Source organism: Ursus americanus, chromosome 25, assembly GCF_024610735.1.
Source record: "Ursus americanus isolate L20-20 chromosome 25, mUrsAme1.1.p, whole genome shotgun sequence".
NCBI lineage: Eukaryota > Metazoa > Chordata > Mammalia > Carnivora > Ursidae > Ursus > Ursus americanus.
In genome coordinates this window covers 8572419-8590329 of record NC_142151.1, presented here as the reverse complement: position 1 = coordinate 8590329, position 17911 = coordinate 8572419, and the positions used below count along the sequence as shown (strand labels likewise).

The 17911-nt window shown below is 46.2% G+C and overlaps 1 protein-coding gene and 1 non-coding gene across 9 annotated transcripts in view; both read left to right on the top strand.

Moving 5' to 3' along the window:
- The window catches only part of CHD4 (chromodomain helicase DNA binding protein 4), a 28567-nt gene that overhangs the window by 7879 nt on the left and 2777 nt on the right, over positions 1–17911 (top strand). For 5 of the 8 annotated variants that reach the window (XM_045781149.2, XM_045781151.2, XM_045781145.2 and 2 more), the window contains exons 11-37: positions 515–718; positions 839–1044; positions 1400–1531; positions 1612–1708; positions 2620–2811; positions 3300–3500; positions 3691–3828; positions 4110–4231; positions 4326–4499; positions 4853–4994; positions 5081–5212; positions 5326–5443; positions 6908–7032; positions 7371–7608; positions 7760–7935; positions 11529–11709; positions 11794–11880; positions 11963–12051; positions 12155–12288; positions 12823–12967; positions 13082–13247; positions 13508–13605; positions 13713–13842; positions 14247–14318; positions 14626–14763; positions 15020–15128; positions 15240–15372. In XM_045781149.2, coding sequence (XP_045637105.2) covers positions 515–718; positions 839–1044; positions 1400–1531; positions 1612–1708; positions 2620–2811; positions 3300–3500; positions 3691–3828; positions 4110–4231; positions 4326–4499; positions 4853–4994; positions 5081–5212; positions 5326–5443; positions 6908–7032; positions 7371–7608; positions 7760–7935; positions 11529–11709; positions 11794–11880; positions 11963–12051; positions 12155–12288; positions 12823–12967; positions 13082–13247; positions 13508–13605; positions 13713–13842; positions 14247–14318; positions 14626–14763; positions 15020–15128; positions 15240–15372 — 3879 coding nt within the window. Of the gene's footprint in view, positions 1–514; positions 719–838; positions 1045–1399; positions 1532–1611; positions 1709–2619; positions 2812–3299; positions 3501–3690; positions 3829–4109; positions 4232–4325; positions 4500–4852; positions 4995–5080; positions 5213–5325; positions 5444–6907; positions 7033–7370; positions 7609–7759; positions 7936–11528; positions 11881–11962; positions 12052–12154; positions 12289–12822; positions 12968–13081; positions 13248–13507; positions 13606–13712; positions 13843–14246; positions 14319–14625; positions 14764–15019; positions 15129–15239; positions 15373–17911 lie in introns of all 8 variants that reach the window. The other 3 variants (XM_087855568.1, XM_045781144.2, XM_045781148.2) reach the window with 2 other exon arrangements.
- On the top strand, positions 13283–13422 carry LOC123781701 (small Cajal body-specific RNA 11). The gene has a single exon (XR_006776796.1).

Here is a 17911-nt window from a genome sequence, read left to right as displayed (position 1 = left end):
GCTTATGAGAGGAATTTTGGGCTCAAGGTCTGGGAGTTTTCTGTGTTTTCCTTGTTCTGGGTTAAATTGTTGAAGTCTAGCCACTGGCTCTGTTAAACATATAGGAGTGATAGTGTCACTCAAATTCTGGGTGAAGGCCAGAATAGGGGAGGCAATTCTGTTATTCTTTACCTAGAGTGGTCCTTCTTGAAAGAGATTTTGAAAGATTGATTGATTGATTGATTTAAATTTATGAGAGAGGGAGAGGAAAAGAGCACGGGTGGGGGTGGGTGCAGAGAGGGAGAGGGAGAGGATCTCAAGCGGACTCCACACTGAGCCCCAATGCGGGGCTTGATCCCATGACCCCATGACCATGATCTGAGCTGAACCCAAGAGTCAGACTCCTAACTGACTAAGCTACACAGGCACCTCTTGAAATGAGATTTTAATAATCCTTTGATAAGGTTGAGGCTATGGGCTGTATCATTTCCTCTCCTCGATAATGATTTGATGTTGAATCCTTTTTTTCTTTCAGTGTCCAGCCCTTAAGGGCAAAGTTCAGAAGATTCTAATCTGGAAGTGGGGTCAGCCACCATCTCCCACACCAGTGCCTCGGCCTCCGGATGCTGATCCCAGTACTCCCTCTCCCAAGCCCCTGGAGGGGCGGCCAGAGCGGCAGTTCTTTGTGAAATGGCAAGGCATGTCTTACTGGCACTGCTCCTGGGTGTCTGAACTGCAGGTAAACCTGGGATAGGCTAGAGATCCGGGGGCTACAGTGCAGAGGGTCATGAGAAACAGCCTTGTGGGTGGAAGGAGCAGATGTCACTCCATGGTGGCTGAGCTGTCTTTCTGCTTGCAGTTGGAACTGCACTGTCAGGTGATGTTCCGAAACTATCAGCGGAAGAATGATATGGATGAACCACCTTCGGGAGACTTTGGTGGTGACGAAGAGAAGAGCCGGAAGCGCAAGAACAAAGACCCTAAATTTGCAGAGATGGAGGAACGCTTTTATCGCTATGGGATAAAACCTGAGTGGATGATGATCCACCGAATTCTCAACCACAGGTATCAGTGGAGCTGGGCTGGACTGGTGGTGGTCTTGGGCATAGTGGAGGTAGGCAGCGTATCCATTGGGATACTGCTGTCAAAGGAAGTAAGAAAATGGATGTCACTGGATTTAAACTTGGAGGAGATGTGTCGATATATTATTAACTGACTGAATCTTGGTATTTGAGCCACAGGAGAAGACTATAGATTAGATGCAATTTTAGGTCCAAAGACTGGTGTGGTAGAGACTCTGAATACATGTGGCATCTGGCCTTCCTAGAAGTCTAGTTTGGGACATAACGTTATTGGCACTTTTTGAGAGTGAGGTGTGGCCTTCTGGCTCTGAGGATTTTTTTTCTCCTTGACCTTGCAGTGTGGACAAGAAGGGCCACGTCCACTACTTGATCAAGTGGCGGGACTTGCCCTACGATCAGGCATCCTGGGAGAGTGAGGACGTGGAGATACAGGACTACGACCTGTTCAAGCAGAGCTATTGGAACCACAGGTGGGTGGCTTTGCTGAGGTGTGGAGTTGGTTCTTACTGAGAAGGACCTTGGGCAGCTGTGTGATGTCTGTCTTCTTTAGGGAGTTAATGAGGGGTGAGGAAGGACGACCAGGCAAGAAGCTCAAGAAGGTGAAGCTGAGGAAGTTAGAGAGGCCTCCTGAAACTCCTACAGTTGATGTGAGTTGGGGCAGAAGAGGGAGGGTACAGTTTGTCGGGGGGACGATACGGCCTGTGTGCTGCCGGCTGTGGATGGTGCTCCCGGTGACGCTCTGCCAGTAGGAACTTCAGAGCTAGAGTGCTTCTCCACTTCTCCACGTCTCTGAACCAGGGAAATGCTAGCATCATTTTCTCTTGGCATCATCAGAAAAATAAAAACCCAGGAGATGGTATTTTCTGTGATTGAGAAAGTGTTACCTAGGAATGGGTCACACAACTAAGCTTTTATGAAACTTGTATTGGAACCTGGGTCTTTTAACTCAATTTGTGGCTCAGTTCCTCTGGGTTTTATTTATGTAATAGAGCATAAGGACTGTTAATGTTAAAAATGACTCTAGGGGCACAGGGGGCGGGGGTGGCTCAGTGGTTAAGCGTCTGTCTTTGGCTCAGGTCATGATCACAGGGTCCTGGGATTGAGGCTTGGGTTGGGTTCTCTGCTCAGTAGGGAACCTGCTTCTCCTTCTCCCTCTGCCATTGCCCCCGCTTGTGGTTTCTGGCTCTGTCTGTCTCTCTGTCAAATAAGGAAATAAAATCTTTAAAAAGAAAAAAAGGTGATTTAAGGGAACATAAGATTATCGACCTGGTGGATCTTGATTAGCGGAATTTCTGTGTCAGTAGGGAGGCTATGATGTGTCTTTCGTCAGAGATCTGTAGGACCGAGATCTCCATCTGTCCGAGGGGTTAGTTGCCTTGCTTCCTGGAGGATCCTAAATCAAACGCAAAGTTACAGTAGCCGTTGAGGATCTTTCTTCCCACAATTCTTTGTGGCTCTTGAGGATCTCGTGAGGATGTGTGAGGAGCAAGCATCTGCTGTCTTATGGAAGGAAAGGCGTTCCTTGCCAGCTCTTGACTTCCTTCCTTTCATCCTTCAGCCAACAGTGAAGTACGAGCGACAGCCAGAGTACCTGGACGCTACGGGTGGGACCCTGCACCCCTATCAAATGGAGGGCTTGAACTGGTTGCGCTTCTCCTGGGCTCAAGGCACCGACACCATCTTGGCTGATGAGATGGGCCTTGGGAAGACTGTCCAGACAGCAGTCTTCCTGTATTCTCTCTACAAGGAGGTAGGAAAGCTGGGGCTGTTATTTTTTTTGTGTGTGGATATTTCATGTTTGTGATTTTTTCACACTCTTGAGGAGAGAGAAAAAGGAAAAATTGGTCACAGAACTTGAACTCTGTTGAATGACAGTAAAATAGACAGATGTACACAGAGATGGGTTGAGGGGATGGAACCCTGGGTAGAACCAGTGGTGGACGCATAGAGCCTCAGTTTTGGGGGAACAGATACCCGTTGAGATAAGCAGAGTTGTGAGTGGAATTAGCACAGAAAGACTTATGGGAAGGGGTCGGGTTTTAAACTCTCTGTAAAGGCGGGTGTGCTGTGGGAAGGAGTAGGCAAGGCATTTTCACACGTAGACAAAGGTGAGGGTGGGAACAGCACACATAGGCCAGTGCTCAGCTGGCCTCAGGGGCAGTGGTAGACATGGGTGCTGGGCTGGTAGTGTGTCGGGGCCCTCCGTCCTTACTCTGCCACTGCTCTTCTTTCTCCAAGGGTCATTCCAAAGGCCCCTTCCTAGTGAGTGCCCCTCTTTCTACCATCATCAACTGGGAGCGGGAGTTTGAAATGTGGGCTCCAGATATGTATGTGGTGACCTACGTGGGTGACAAAGACAGCCGTGCCATCATCCGAGAGAATGAGTTCTCCTTTGAAGACAACGCCATTCGTGGTGGCAAGAAAGCCTCTCGTATGAAGGTATCTCAGTAGGGGGGAGATCACCCTAGAGGGAGTTGTTGCTGTGGGCTTAGTCTGCTTCCTTCTGATTCTAGTCTCTGGGCTGAGGCAGAAGGATAACATTTGGGAGAAGGGAAAACCCCATAAGTCCCTCGGGTTAGCCTGCACTGGAGGGGTTGAACATTTGTGACCAGGTTGCCTCCTTGTGCAGAAAGAGGCATCTGTGAAATTCCACGTGCTGCTGACATCCTATGAGTTGATCACCATTGACATGGCTATCTTGGGTTCCATTGACTGGGCCTGCCTCATCGTGGATGAAGCACATCGGCTCAAGAACAATCAGTCAAAGGTGAGAGGGGAGGGAGGGAGGGAGGGAGGTCATGGCCTCCTGTTTAAGTTTTCTAGTACTACCTACTCCTTAAAGGGAGACCTGGGAGGAGAAGACAGGGTCAGATGGTCTCTGCCTTCCCTCCTCACTTGTGATTCCTCTTGGTGGCCAGGCCTTAAAAGGGAGATGGAGATGGAGGGGCAGTGGGGGCTTAACCATTGGGCAGTAAACAGCTCAGGTTTGCAGAGATCTCCCAGAGCCCTCTTTTCATTGAATTTCATCTTCTCCATCTGCTTCTCCAGTTCTTCCGGGTGTTAAATGGTTACTCACTCCAACACAAGCTGTTGCTGACTGGGACTCCGTTACAAAACAATTTAGAAGAGTTGTTTCATCTGCTCAACTTTCTCACCCCCGAGAGGTTCCAGTAAGTATGTGTTTCTCCGTAATCAGCTGATAATTCTGCTTCTAATTCTTCCTGTTGCCCATTTCTTATATCACTCTCCTTTCTCTTTCTGAAGCAATTTGGAAGGCTTCTTGGAGGAGTTTGCCGACATTGCCAAGGAGGACCAGATTAAAAAACTGCATGACATGCTGGGCCCTCATATGTTGCGGCGGCTCAAAGCTGATGTGTTCAAGAATATGCCATCCAAGACAGAACTGATAGTGCGTGTGGAGCTGAGCCCTATGCAGAAGTGAGTCAGAAGGGACAGGAGCATTGACTCCATTTTGTAAAAGTAGTTAGACACCTGCTAGTCTGCAGAGGGTTTCTGATTCCTTCCTGCGCTCTGCTTCAAGGCATCTGGTGACGGGAGCGAGATCGTGCAGAAATCTAATGCCATAGTTCTTATTTAGTTAAATACCTTACTTAATGCAGTGGTGCTGGTGCTGGTGCCGGTGCCTGTAAGGTTTCCATCCGTTAGGTCCCAAAGTGAGATACGTTGGAAGGAAGATCTCAGACCTTGGGACCGTGTTGAGAGTCGGATAACGGTTAGGAGTCCTATACAGGCTCTCCAGTCTGACCTACCTCTTCATCTTGTCCATGTAGGAAATACTACAAGTACATTCTTACTCGAAATTTTGAAGCACTCAACGCTCGAGGCGGCGGCAACCAGGTCTCCCTGCTAAATGTGGTGATGGATCTGAAGAAGTGCTGCAACCACCCGTACCTCTTCCCCGTGGCTGCAATGGTAATGCTCTGCCTCCTCTGCTCCTCGCTGCGCTGCGATTGCTCCGTGTGGTTCCATGGTGTTTTCTTTCTTGCTGCTTTCCTCAGGAAGCCCCTAAAATGCCTAATGGCATGTATGATGGCAGTGCCCTAATCCGAGCATCTGGGAAACTACTGCTGCTGCAGAAGATGCTCAAGAACCTTAAGGAGGGCGGGCACCGCGTGCTCATCTTCTCCCAGGTATTGGGTGCGGCCGGGCCGGGAGCTTGAGAAAGCTGGAGACCGCCCTCAGTGACACGAGGAAAGCAATTGTCATCGGACTTCCCTTTCATTAAACTGTGCTCCTTTTCCAGATGACCAAGATGCTGGACCTGCTGGAGGATTTCTTGGAACACGAAGGTTATAAGTACGAACGTATCGATGGTGGGATCACCGGGAACATGCGGCAAGAGGCCATTGACCGCTTCAATGGTAAGTGGGACGGAGTGGTTTCAGTCCATGCGTTCTTATTCACTCGTGTCTTTCCATGGATTGCTTGTTCTTGTCTGTCTGCTTTTCTGTATGGTTCTTCAGGGTTTTTGTCACTTGTGATATGGAAGAGTGAAGCTTTTGAATGCCTTGATTGAAAGAATGTGTTGGACTATTCCTAGCGGATTTTTTTTTCCCTTTGGAGTCTTCATTCTTTTTGCCACACGAAGTGCACTTTATTTAATCCTCTTCATTGTATCTTGAGTCCCAGAGAGGGACAAGACTTTACCAAGCTCGGTTAGCAAATTTGTGGCAGACCTGTCTCCATAGCCACCAGTCCTCCCCCACTTCCTCCTCCTTATTTTTAATTTAATTAATTAATTTTTTAGAATGTTTATTTATTATTTTATTAATCTCTACACCCGCTGTGGGGCTTGAACTCGACCCCGAGATCAAGAGTTGCACACACTTCCAACTGAGCCGGCCAGGCGCCCCTTCATTTTTTATTTTAAAATAATTTTGGACTTAAAAGTAGCAAAAAATAATACAGAGTTCATATATATTCTTCACTCAGCTTCTCTTAATAATAACTGCTTACATAACCACGGTACAACTGTCAAAAGCGGGAAGTGATGACTGATGTCATACTCGTAACTAAACTCTAGACCTTCATTGAATGTCACCAGTTTTCCTCCTAATGTCCTTTTCCTATTTCAGGATCCAATACCCGATCCCCCATTGCATTTGGTTGCTGTGTCTCTTCCTATCTGTGACAGTTCTTCATTCTTTTCTTTGCTCTCGTGCCCTTGATACTTGTGAGGATCATTGGTTAGTTATTTTATAGAATGTCTCTTAAGTTTGGGTTTGTCTGATGTTTCTCATGGCAGGTCGAGCTTCTTAGACATTTTGGGCAAGAATGCCATAGAAGCAATGCTGTGTTCTTTTCATTGCATCATATCAGGGAGGACATGGTGTTGGTAATGTCCCATTACTGGTGATGTGAATCTTGATCACTTGGTTCAGATGGTGTCTGCTTAGTTTCTACACAGTAAATGTATTCTTTTTCCCATTAGAATTGATATTGATAAATGCCTTTTTTTTTTTTTTAGTTGAAGTAAAGTTGCACAAGAGTGTTACATTAGTATCAGCTATGCAAGGTAGTGACTGGACAACTGTGAGTTAGGTTCACCACGACTACAGTATCACTAGTTGTATTCCCTGTGCTCTGCCTTTCACCCCCATGACGTACCCATTCCATAACTGGATGAGGGAGGTATTTAAGACTATGGTCACGCACCGTTTCTCCTTAAACTTGCGCATTGATTTTAGCATCCATCCGTGGACCTTGCTTACAGTGATTACGACTGTGGTGTTTGCTGATGATGTTTTGTATTTCTGACATGCCTTCTACACTTACTAATTGGAGTTCGGGAGACTCTTCTAATGGTCTTTTGGTTCCTTTCTTAGCACCGGGTGCTCAACAGTTCTGCTTCTTGCTTTCCACTCGAGCTGGGGGCCTTGGAATCAATCTAGCCACTGCCGACACAGTTATTATCTATGACTCTGACTGGAACCCTCATAATGACATCCAGGTGAGCAGGGGTAGTGGCTTTCGTATGCGGTAGCTCACTGGTAATGCAAGTGTTCTCTGTGAGGGCTCCACCATCTGGAATGACTTGTTTAAGGGGGAAACAATAGATTCTTTTTATGTCTTTTACCTTATTGTGAACCAGAGAGTTTGGGTTAGCTATGGTCCTATTTGGGGTAATATGATAGAGGGTGGGGCTCTGGGGGGGATAATTTTAGAGTTCTATGTGAAAGCAAGCTGCCTTGTGCTGAATTTAGCTTATTATGTGGACATCAGGGCAAGAGCAGAAGCCGGAAAATACGGTTACTTCAATTTCTGACTTTGTTTTGTGCCCAACTTCAGGCTTTTAGCAGAGCTCACCGTATTGGGCAAAATAAGAAGGTGATGATCTATCGGTTTGTGACCCGTGCGTCAGTGGAAGAGCGCATCACCCAGGTGGCGAAGAAGAAGATGATGCTGACGCATCTAGTGGTTCGGCCTGGGCTGGGCTCCAAGACTGGATCCATGTCCAAACAGGAGCTTGATGACATCCTCAAGTTTGGCACTGAGGAACTATTTAAGGATGAAGCCACAGACGGAGGTGAGCTAGTCAGGACCTTGTTTTGGTGTGGGGCTTGGCCTCTTCAAAGGATATATTTGATACATAGCGTCCTGAGACTTGGACCTAGGGTCCTGTGAGATTTTTTACCACTGTAGCTGCTGAAGCTGACTTCGAGGGTGATTCTTTATAGGAGGAGACAACAAAGAGGGAGAAGATAGCAGTGTTATCCACTATGATGACAAGGCCATTGAGCGACTTCTGGACCGTAATCAGGATGAGACAGAAGACACAGAATTGCAGGGCATGAATGAATATTTGAGCTCGTTCAAAGTGGCCCAGTACGTGGTACGGGAAGAAGAGATGGGGGTGAGTATGAGTCCAAGGCAATGCTGTGCTTGGTGATTGGTCTGGAAATTGTTGTTGAGACAAGAGGAAAACATCCGTACATAAGTCAGTACATTGATAAATTGATATACCTCTTCCTTTGAAAATAAATACTATCACGTATGGGCAATCACATTCTCATTTTTGCCATGGCTGTCAGGAAACTCACAGCCAAATTTCACACTCAAAACTTATATTAGCTCTTCCTTATCAGAATCTCATTTTTGCTTATGTATTTTATTAACTCTACAAATAAACTTCTGATTGCTATCTCAAGTCTCTTTGGAGAAAAGGCAAGAGATGAGATACATATGTAAGCAGCCTACATCCCTATACTTTTTAAAACATTAGAATTGTTTTCCCTTCTTCTCTTCTCTTCCTTTTCTGGGTCTTTTTTTTACCAAAAACAAAAAATCTAAAACTGATAATGTGTGGCTTCTTTAATGATCACCCCTGCCCCCGAAAACTGGAGTATAAAATGAAAAAAACAAAATCACTTTCTCTTCTGGTCCCCTTTAGACCACTCAACTCAGGGTTATTTGAATTGGCATAGATTTCTGGTAGTCTTTGCCATCTTTTCTCATCCTTCCCACTCAAAATCATTCCCCTTACTATGTTTTCCTCATATATACCTGTTACCTTTGTTCTCTTCTGGAGGTGATGCTGCCAGCCTCGGTTGTGTATAACTGTGGCTGAAAATTCTGACCTAGATCTGTGGACCAGTGGGATTCCATCACAGCAGCCCTCCTGTAAGGTGCTCCGTGTTTCTGTCAGGGCAGTGGCTGTATGGGGATGATTGGCTGGGGCAGCACATGCTGAGTGGGAACGGAGGCAGTCCTCCCATTGATAACCTTTGCTGTCAACTACTCAGGTATACAAATGGTCCTCTCTTAAGTGGCTGCAGCTGCTCTTTACCTTTTTTAAATCATATTTTTTGAATAAATGGTAATTCACGTTCAAGATTCAAAAGATAGAAGGTATCTATCTCTTTTCCATCTATTTCCCTCCCTGGAGATAACCGATGTTTTCAGTTTCTTGTATATTTTTCTAAAGGTATTTTACGTGCATACAAATTACATGTATATGTATCCATGTATATGCACACATGCATGTGCTCACATACACACACACAAACCCCTTTTTCCCTTTTTTTTTTTTTTTTGAGAGAGAGTGCATGAGCATGAGGAGGGGCAGAGGGAGAGGGAGAGAGAAAATCCTAAGCAGGCCCAGCACGGAGCCCAAAATGGGGCTCGATCTCAGAACCCTGAGATCTTGAGCCAAAATCAAGAGTTGGTTGCTTGGGTGGTTAACCAGCTGAGCCACCCAGGCGCCCTTCCCTTTTCCCTTTAAACACAAAGTAGTTTGTCACACATAATGTTCTGTACCTTGATTTTGTCCACGTAATAAACTTTAGAGATTTAGGAGCGTCTGTGTGGCCGGTCGGTTGAGCATCTGACTCTCGATGTCACCTGAGATCATGACCTTGGGGCCTTGGGATCGAGCCCCCCTTCCCCCCAGGCTCTGCCCTCAGTGGGGAGTCTGTTGGGTTTCTCTCTCCCTTGCTCTCTGCCCCCCCACCCCCCTCTCACACTGTCTCTCAATAAATAAATAAAATCTTTTAAAAATAAATAAGGGGTGCCTGGGTGGCTCATGTGCTCAGGCATCTGCCTTTGGCTCAGGTCCTGATCCCAGGGTCCTGGGATTGAGCCCCACATTGGGCTCCCTGCTCAGCGGGAATCTCCTCCTCCCTGTCCTTGTCCCCTCTCTCTCTGAATGCTTCTCTCCGCTCCTGCTCTCTCAAATAAATAAAATCTTTAAATAAATAAATAAAATAAATTTTGGAGATTTAGTCCAAATTGGTACATAAAGACATCCCCTCCTTTTTTTTATTTTATTCGAGAGAGAGAGCAAGCGTGTGTGCACAAGCAGAAGGGGAGCTGCGGAGGGAGAGGGAAAAGCAGACTCCCTGCTGAGCAGGGAGCCTGATGTGGGGCTCTGTCCCAGGACCCTGAGATCATGACCAGAGCTGAAGGCACATGCCTAACAGACTAAGCCACCCAGGAACCCCCTAAAGATTTTATTTTTTTAAGTAATTTCTACACCCTTGGGGCGCCTGGGTGGCTCAGTCGTTAAGTGCCTGCCTTCAGCTCAGGTCATGATCCCAGGGTCCTGGGATCGAGCCCTGCATCGGGCTCCCTGCTCAGCTGAGAGCCTGCTTCTCCCTCTGCTTTCCCTCGCACCCCCTCTCATGCTTGCACTCACTCTCTCTCAAATAAATAATTAAAATCTTAAAAAAAAAAAAATCTCTACACCCACCGTGGGCCTCAAACTTAACAACCTTGAGATCAAGAGTTGTGTGCTCTATTGACTGAGCCCAGCCCAGGCTCCCCTCCCCCTTTTTTGCTGCATGATAGATCCTTGTTTGGAAGTACCGTAACTTATTTTATTTTATTTTTTTTAAGATTTTATTTATTTGAGAGAGAGAGACAGCCAGCGAGAGAGGGAACACAAGCAGGGGGAGTGGGAGAAGAAGAAGCAGGCTCCCAGCGGAGGAGCCTGATGTGGGGCTCGATCCCAGAACTCCGGGATCACGCCCTGAGCTGAAGGCAGACGCTTAACGACTGAGCCACCCAGGCGCCCCTATTTTTTAAAATTGTTTGGATATTTGTATATTTTGTGAAATGATAGACATGAAAAGTCTGGTCAACATCTGTCACCATGCATACTTAACACATTTTTTTTTTCTTGTGATGAGAACTTCTAAGATCTACTTTGAGTAACTTTCCAATATGCAATACAGTGTTATTAACTGTAGTCACTGCTGTGCATTCCATCCCCAGGACTTGTTTATAACTGGAGTTTGTACCTTTTGATCCTCTTCACCCATGTTGCTCACTCCCCACCCCCAGGAATTTATTTGGTTAGTTCCATAATGATGGACATTTAGGTGGTTTCTGCTATTATGCTGTTAGTTGTGGTTTAGTTGTAATGTAAGGGATTTGGAATCAAGTACTGGTCCTGAAGTGTCTGAAAAAAATACGAGACTTTCAGAGGAGCATAAATATTACTGGGACATAAAGGATATATATGTGTAATTTGTTGGTTTGTTTTTTGGGCTTTTTTGCACATAGTTGGCAAACTTTTGTGAAGTTGTGAAGAACAGAAGAGCTTATGGCCCTTCTACTTTATGTCTTATGAAATCTTTTGCAGCATTTCAGAAGCTCTTCCGTCTGCCTTGCTGTGTAACCTCTCTTTTCTACATTTTGCTGTCTCCCAACTGTATAGGTGTCAAAGGGGTTAGAAGAAAGCATACTGTCTCTTCACTCTTCTCTTGCGATAACAGCGTCATCCCATGTTTTTCTTTAGTTATGTTGACTGCTGATCTATGCATAATTGTGAGGAGCCATGTCCTGTCAATTAAATTTCTTTTTAAGTTCTTAGGTCCAAGCAGGCACACTAAGTATTTCAGAGTCCTGTCCTGAAAAGGAGCTAGCAGAATGGGAACTGTGAGGACCAGGGGTAGCTGGTGGTGCTGACTTCAGCACCCCTGAGTCCTGGCCCTCCCTCTGTCCCAGGAGGAAGAGGAGGTAGAACGAGAAATCATAAAACAGGAAGAAAGTGTGGATCCTGACTACTGGGAGAAATTGCTGCGGCACCATTATGAGCAGCAGCAAGAAGATCTAGCCCGAAATCTGGGCAAAGGAAAAAGAATCCGTAAACAGGTCAACTACAATGATGGCTCCCAGGAGGACCGAGGTGTGTGTGGCCGGCCCCGCCCCCCACCCATGGGCCGTTCCACTAGAGCAGTGGGCCCCGCTCATCTGCCCTCTCTCCCTCCAGATTGGCAGGACGACCAGTCCGACAACCAGTCCGATTATTCAGTGGCCTCAGAGGAAGGTGATGAAGACTTTGATGAACGATCAGAAGGTGAGAGCTGTACGTTTTTGCTGGCTTTTTAAATATCGCTTTGTTTAACCAGTGTCACTCATACATCTTTCCCTTCTTGCAGCTCCCCGCAGGCCCAGTCGTAAGGGCCTGCGGAATGATAAAGATAAGCCATTGCCTCCTCTGTTGGCTCGTGTTGGTGGGAATATTGAAGTAAGTGTCATTTGAGTTTAAGGAGGGGTGGGTGAGTGCTAGATATTTGGTCTTTGATGGAGTAAGGCCTGCTCTCTCTCACCTAGCCTCCTTCTTCCTCTAGGTACTTGGCTTTAATGCTCGTCAGCGAAAAGCCTTTCTTAATGCAATTATGCGATATGGGATGCCACCTCAGGATGCTTTTACCACCCAGTGGCTGGTGAGAGATCTGCGAGGCAAATCAGAGAAAGAGTTCAAGTAAGTTGAGAGGTGGAATGACTGATGTAGAAGCGAGAGCTTTTATTTATTTTTTATTCTTTTTTGCTTTTTCTTTTTTAAAGATTTTATTTATTTATTAGAGATAGAGACAGACCGACAGAGATAGCGAGAGAGAGCAGGGAGCCCGATATGGGGCTCGATCCCAGGACTCTGGGATCATGCATGACCTGAGCCGAAGGCAGACGCTTAACTGACTGAGCCAGCCAGGAGCGCCAAGCAAGAGCTTTTGATCTCTGGTCATTCCACGGTACTAGTCCAGGCTGTGCAGGGAGATTGGCAGTTTCTCTGTTGAAGTTGACAGGTGTAGCTATTAGAAAATAGGGTTCTTTGTGTTCCTAGCTTCCCTGGAGGAGAACCTCACGCATGTTGTGGGGTCTGGAGAACCGGCCTTCGTGCGACGGCAGGCTTTATATCAAGATGTAGTCAGAGTTGTTGTCTAGGATAAGTGGGAAAGATGTCATTTAAGAGTTGGCCTGATTGCTGTTTAACTCATTTCTCACTTCTTCACTACAGGGCTTATGTATCTCTTTTCATGCGACATTTATGTGAGCCTGGAGCTGATGGGGCTGAGACCTTTGCTGATGGTGTCCCCCGAGAAGGCCTGTCTCGCCAACATGTCCTTACTAGGATTGGTGTCATGTCCTTGATTCGAAAGAAGGTGAGCCCTGAGCTTCTCTGCATTGTTCAGAGTTTCTAGGGGAAACTAGAGGGCCAATAGGAAAGGAGCCTAGAGCTGGAATTGGGTCTTCACCTTGTTTTCCCATTGCTACAGGTTCAGGAGTTCGAACATGTCAATGGGCGTTGGAGCATGCCTGAACTTGCTGAAGTAGAAGAAAACAAGAAAATGTCCCAGCCAGGGTCACCTTCCCCAAAGACTCCTACACCGTCCACTCCAGGGGACACACAGCCCAATACCCCTGCACCTATCCCACCTGCTGGTAAGTCTGCCTGTACTGTCCTTTTCTGTCCTTTTTTGTCCTTGCCAGTGCTTTTTCTGTTCTCTTGTGCTCAGCTCTGACAGGGGAGTCTGGCAGGACACACAGCAATCTCCCTCTCAGTTTAGGAGAGCCGTCCTAAGAATAGGGCTGGCTCTTAAAGGCACGAGAGGACAATTTAAGATTAGACCAACTGAGGAGGCGTGACCTTCTCTCTGATCTAGAACCTTCTTCGTAATTAAATGCCTTCTATTGGTCTGCAGAGGATGGGATAAAAATAGAGGAGAATAGCCTCAAAGAAGAAGAGAATGCAGAAGGAGAAAAGGAGGTTAAGTCTGCAGCCCCGGAGGCCGCTGTTGAGGTAAGATCTGGGGATGACTGGATGCCATACCGAAGGTAAATGGATAAGTCTACTTGTCCTTTTGGTTGCTGGCCTATCTGCCTCAACTTCTGTATTTTTTCCTTAAGTGTACACAACCCCCTGCCCCTGCCTCAGAGGATGAAAAAGTCCTTGTTGAACCTCCCGAGGGAGAGGAGAAAGTGGAAAAGGCAGAGGTGAAGGAGAGAACAGAGGAACCGATGGAGACAGAGCCCAAAGGTATCCACATTTTTAAGTTACTGCATCCAGATCGCTGTGAAGCTTTTGGACTTCTAGCTGGGCTAAGGACGTGTCAGGAGGAAGTGGCACACTGGAGAATCCTACACCCTTGATTTTCAGTTGAGGGTTTTTAACTCCTTAAGCCATCTTTTATGGCGTTAATCATTGAGATTTAGGCTTAAGACTCTTTGTTCCAGCTGGCTATGGCATGGGACAGAGGAGAACGTCCTTCTTTTTCTCCTTTTTTTTTTTTAAAGATTTTATTTTTAAGTAACCTCTGCACCCATCATGCGGCTCGAACTCACAATCCCGAGATCAAGAGTCACGTGCTCTACCGACTGAGCCAGCCAGGCGCCCCAGAACGTTCTTCTTTATACACTCTGAATGCCATCTCTTTCCCTTAGGTGTTGCTGACGTGGAGAAGTTAGAGGAGAAGTCAGCAGTAGATCTGACCCCCATTGTGGTAGAGGACAAAGGTGGGTGTTTGGAGAACCTGATTAAAAAGGACTCTAAAACTAGATGTAAAGACTTTATCTCTGGGACACCCCCCTGGTTTCTCCCCCTCCACACTCAGATAGCTATTTTATCCCAAGCTAAAGTACTCCATCTGTTCCTACATATGATTGCCACAGGCCAGGGGTGCCTTTTTCCCGGAGAGAAATACCTGTGTGGAGAGAGGGTGGAGGTGGCTGGATACTTAGAGCATAGAATGCTGTGGGTAAGGGCCAAGGTGCTGTGCTTCTGCCTGGAGCTGACTTTTTTTTTCCCCTGTGTATCCTGTAGAAGAGAAGAAAGAAGAAGAAGAGAAAAAGGAGGTGATGCTTCAGAATGGAGAGACCCCCAAGGACCTGAGTGATGAGAAGCAGAAAAAAAATATTAAACAGCGTTTCATGTTCAACATTGCAGATGGTGGTTTTACTGGTATGACAATGAGGGACCAAGTGGGGTTAGAAGGATCTGAAGTGAAATTAGGGTTCTTGTCAGAAGCCAGGGTACGAGCACTTCACCTCCACCAGATGAGGGACGGCCGAGTTGATTGCACATGCCTCTGCCTCTGTTAGAAAGCCTGAGGCCTACTCCTAGGATGGCATCTGTGGGGGCAGGAATAAAGAGCTTTTTGAATTTTTACAGATACTTGCCTTTCTTTTTCTCCCCAACCTTCCCCAAATTCCTCTAGAGTTGCACTCCCTTTGGCAGAATGAGGAGCGGGCAGCCACCGTCACCAAGAAGACTTACGAGATCTGGCATCGGCGGCATGACTACTGGCTGCTGGCTGGCATCATAAAGTATCCTTTGCCTGAGTCTGGGCTGAGGTTTTTGGTGACAGGTTCTGAAGGTCCCACTCTGTGAGGTGCCTACTATCCTTGTTTTGTTTTTCCTGAACAATTTTCCAATAGCCATGGCTATGCCCGGTGGCAGGACATCCAGAATGACCCACGCTATGCCATCCTCAATGAACCTTTCAAGGGTGAAATGAATCGTGGCAATTTCTTAGAGATCAAGAATAAGTTTCTAGCCCGAAGGTTCAAGGTGAGCAGGATGGGGAGGAATATGGTGTTGAAGTGACAGCCTTTGAAGTGCAGAAGGGACTATAGAAGAGGGAGTCTGTTCACGCAGATGTGCTGTTTAGTATGTTCTCCTGCGTAGTTGACTTACGTCTTTGTATTCTGTGAAAGGCTGTGCCCCCAAGTATCTTAAATATTAAAAATCAAGACATACGGGGCTCCTGGCTGGCTCAGTCTGGAGAGCAAGTGACTCTTGATCTCAGGGTTGTGAGTTTGAGCACTGTGTTGGGGGTAGAGATTACATTAAATAAAAAAATAAATAATTAGGGGGGGGGGGAAAGGAAACCAAGACATACAGACTTGAAAATTAACCAGCTCTTTAAGGGCGGAAGATGACCATGTCTAATAAATGACACAGATGAAGGGGTGCCTGGCTGGCTTAGTAGAGCATGCGACTCTTGATCTCAGAGTTGTGAGTTCGAGCCCCACGTTGGGCATGGAGCCTACTTTAAAAAAAATAAATGAAAACTGATAAATGACACAGACGTGTAGTGGATGTGTCAGGGGACCGCTGTAGGTTAGAGTGTTCAGGAAAGATACAGAGGTGGGATTGAATTGGATCTCTGAAGAAGGAGGGCTCTCTGTGGGCTAGTGGTACTTTTTTGGGGGTTTGAGAGCCCCCGTGTGGATAAGGGGCAGGGTGGATGCAAAGAGGAGACGTGAAGGTAGAGCTGCATTCTCAGAATCACTAGGGTTAGTAAACCCAGGACTGAGGGCAGTCTCAGTCGGAATGCAGAAAATGTGTGTTGAGGGCAGCTTGTGTGTAGACCATCAAAATGGGATACCACGAAGACAAGACACGGGAATTTTAAGCTGAGTATCGTTGGGGGGATAAGAATTGTATACTAATGAACCTTTAAACATCATGTGCCAAGCAATGAGTAGCACAAAGATACAAAGACAAATAAGGCATGCTGCCTGTTCTCAAGGAGCTTTTGGTTTAAGGTAGAGGCAAACGTGTGATCAAATGAATGCCACTCTGTGTATTGGGAGAGATCCATACGGAAGTTCTCCAGGGGGAATTTGGGGAGCCTGGAGAGAGCTCCCAAATGGCTTCATAGAGAAGATGGCATTGGAATGAAGTTTTGGTTAATGTCACAGAGATAGCTAGGTAGAAGGAGAAAGTTGTTTGAACCAACGGGAGTTAAGTAGGGCAAAGGCCTAGGGGCGGCAGAACTTAACGGTGTTTGGAAGCAGCAGGTAGCCCAGTTGGGCTGTAGAAAACACTTGTGTTGGGTGAAGGTGGGAGGTAGATTAGAGAGTGACGGAAGGGCTAGAGGTTAGTAGGTGGGTTTTTGGCATCAGATAAGAGTTTGGACTTTACCCTATAGCTAATGGGCAGCCATTGGTTTATGAAGAGTTTCAGTACGACCAAGAGAAATGGAAACAGAACACTCATGAGATTATAGAAGTGTCCTATGGTCAGGAGGTAGTAAGGGCTGGGCTGTGATGCTGGCTGTAGAAAATGAAAAGGATAAAGTAAAAGAAACAAGATCCCAAATAACTGATAGGATTTACTGCTTTACTGCAGAGTCAGCAAACCTTTTCTGTTAAAGGGCCCAATAATAACTATTTCAGGCTTTGTGGGACACACATGTTGCCAATACTCTGTCATAGTGTGCAAGGAGCCACAGGTTCTAAATGAAGTGGTATGAACGTGTTCCAATAAAGCTTTCTATTTGTCAACACGAAAATTTGAACTTCATATATTTTTTATAAAGTGTCACAAACTATTTTGATTTTTTTTCCTAACCATTTAAAAATGTAAAAAAACCATTCTTCGCTCTTGGGCCATACAGAAACAGACAGCGGGACAGATTTGGTTCATAGGCCATAGTTTGCTGACTCTTGACTTAATGGATTTGAGATACAAAACTAAAGTTTTGAGCCCAAGTCACAGAAAAATTATCACTGGCAGATCAGGGAAGTGAGGAGAGGGAGCGATTTGTAGAAAAGAGTTAAGTTCAGTTTTAGAAAAGTCTTAACTAATATTCTCCCACTACCTACCCCCCCATACCATAAACAAGTGGGATCAAAGAGTGATCAGCCACGCATGAGTGGGATGAGAACACTCAGTGCTTGAAATGCAGGTTCAAAAAGCATCAGATCCTTTGCACAGAGGGGCTGGCTGAACTGGGAGAGGAGAAATCACTTAAGGGAGTGCTTTAAAAGAACAGCAAGCCAAGGGCCAATGATCCTGGAGAAAGCACATAGTTTGGGACAGGAGGAGGCAGTTGGTGAAGGAGACAGGGTATATAGATTGAAAGTAGATGCTTGGTCAGTCTGGGGATAAATTACTCTGCTCGATGGAGCACGTCTTGTGGAAGAAACAACAGCCCATTCTCATACTGTCCTATTTCCTGACCCCTAATGGCTTTATTGTCTTTAAGAACCAGTGGACGGATACTTGAGCAAATTAAGTCTTAAAACTTCTGAATCAACATTCTGTCTCTTGGAACATATTGCAAAGAACCTTTTACATAGCTCCATCAGGTGACATATGT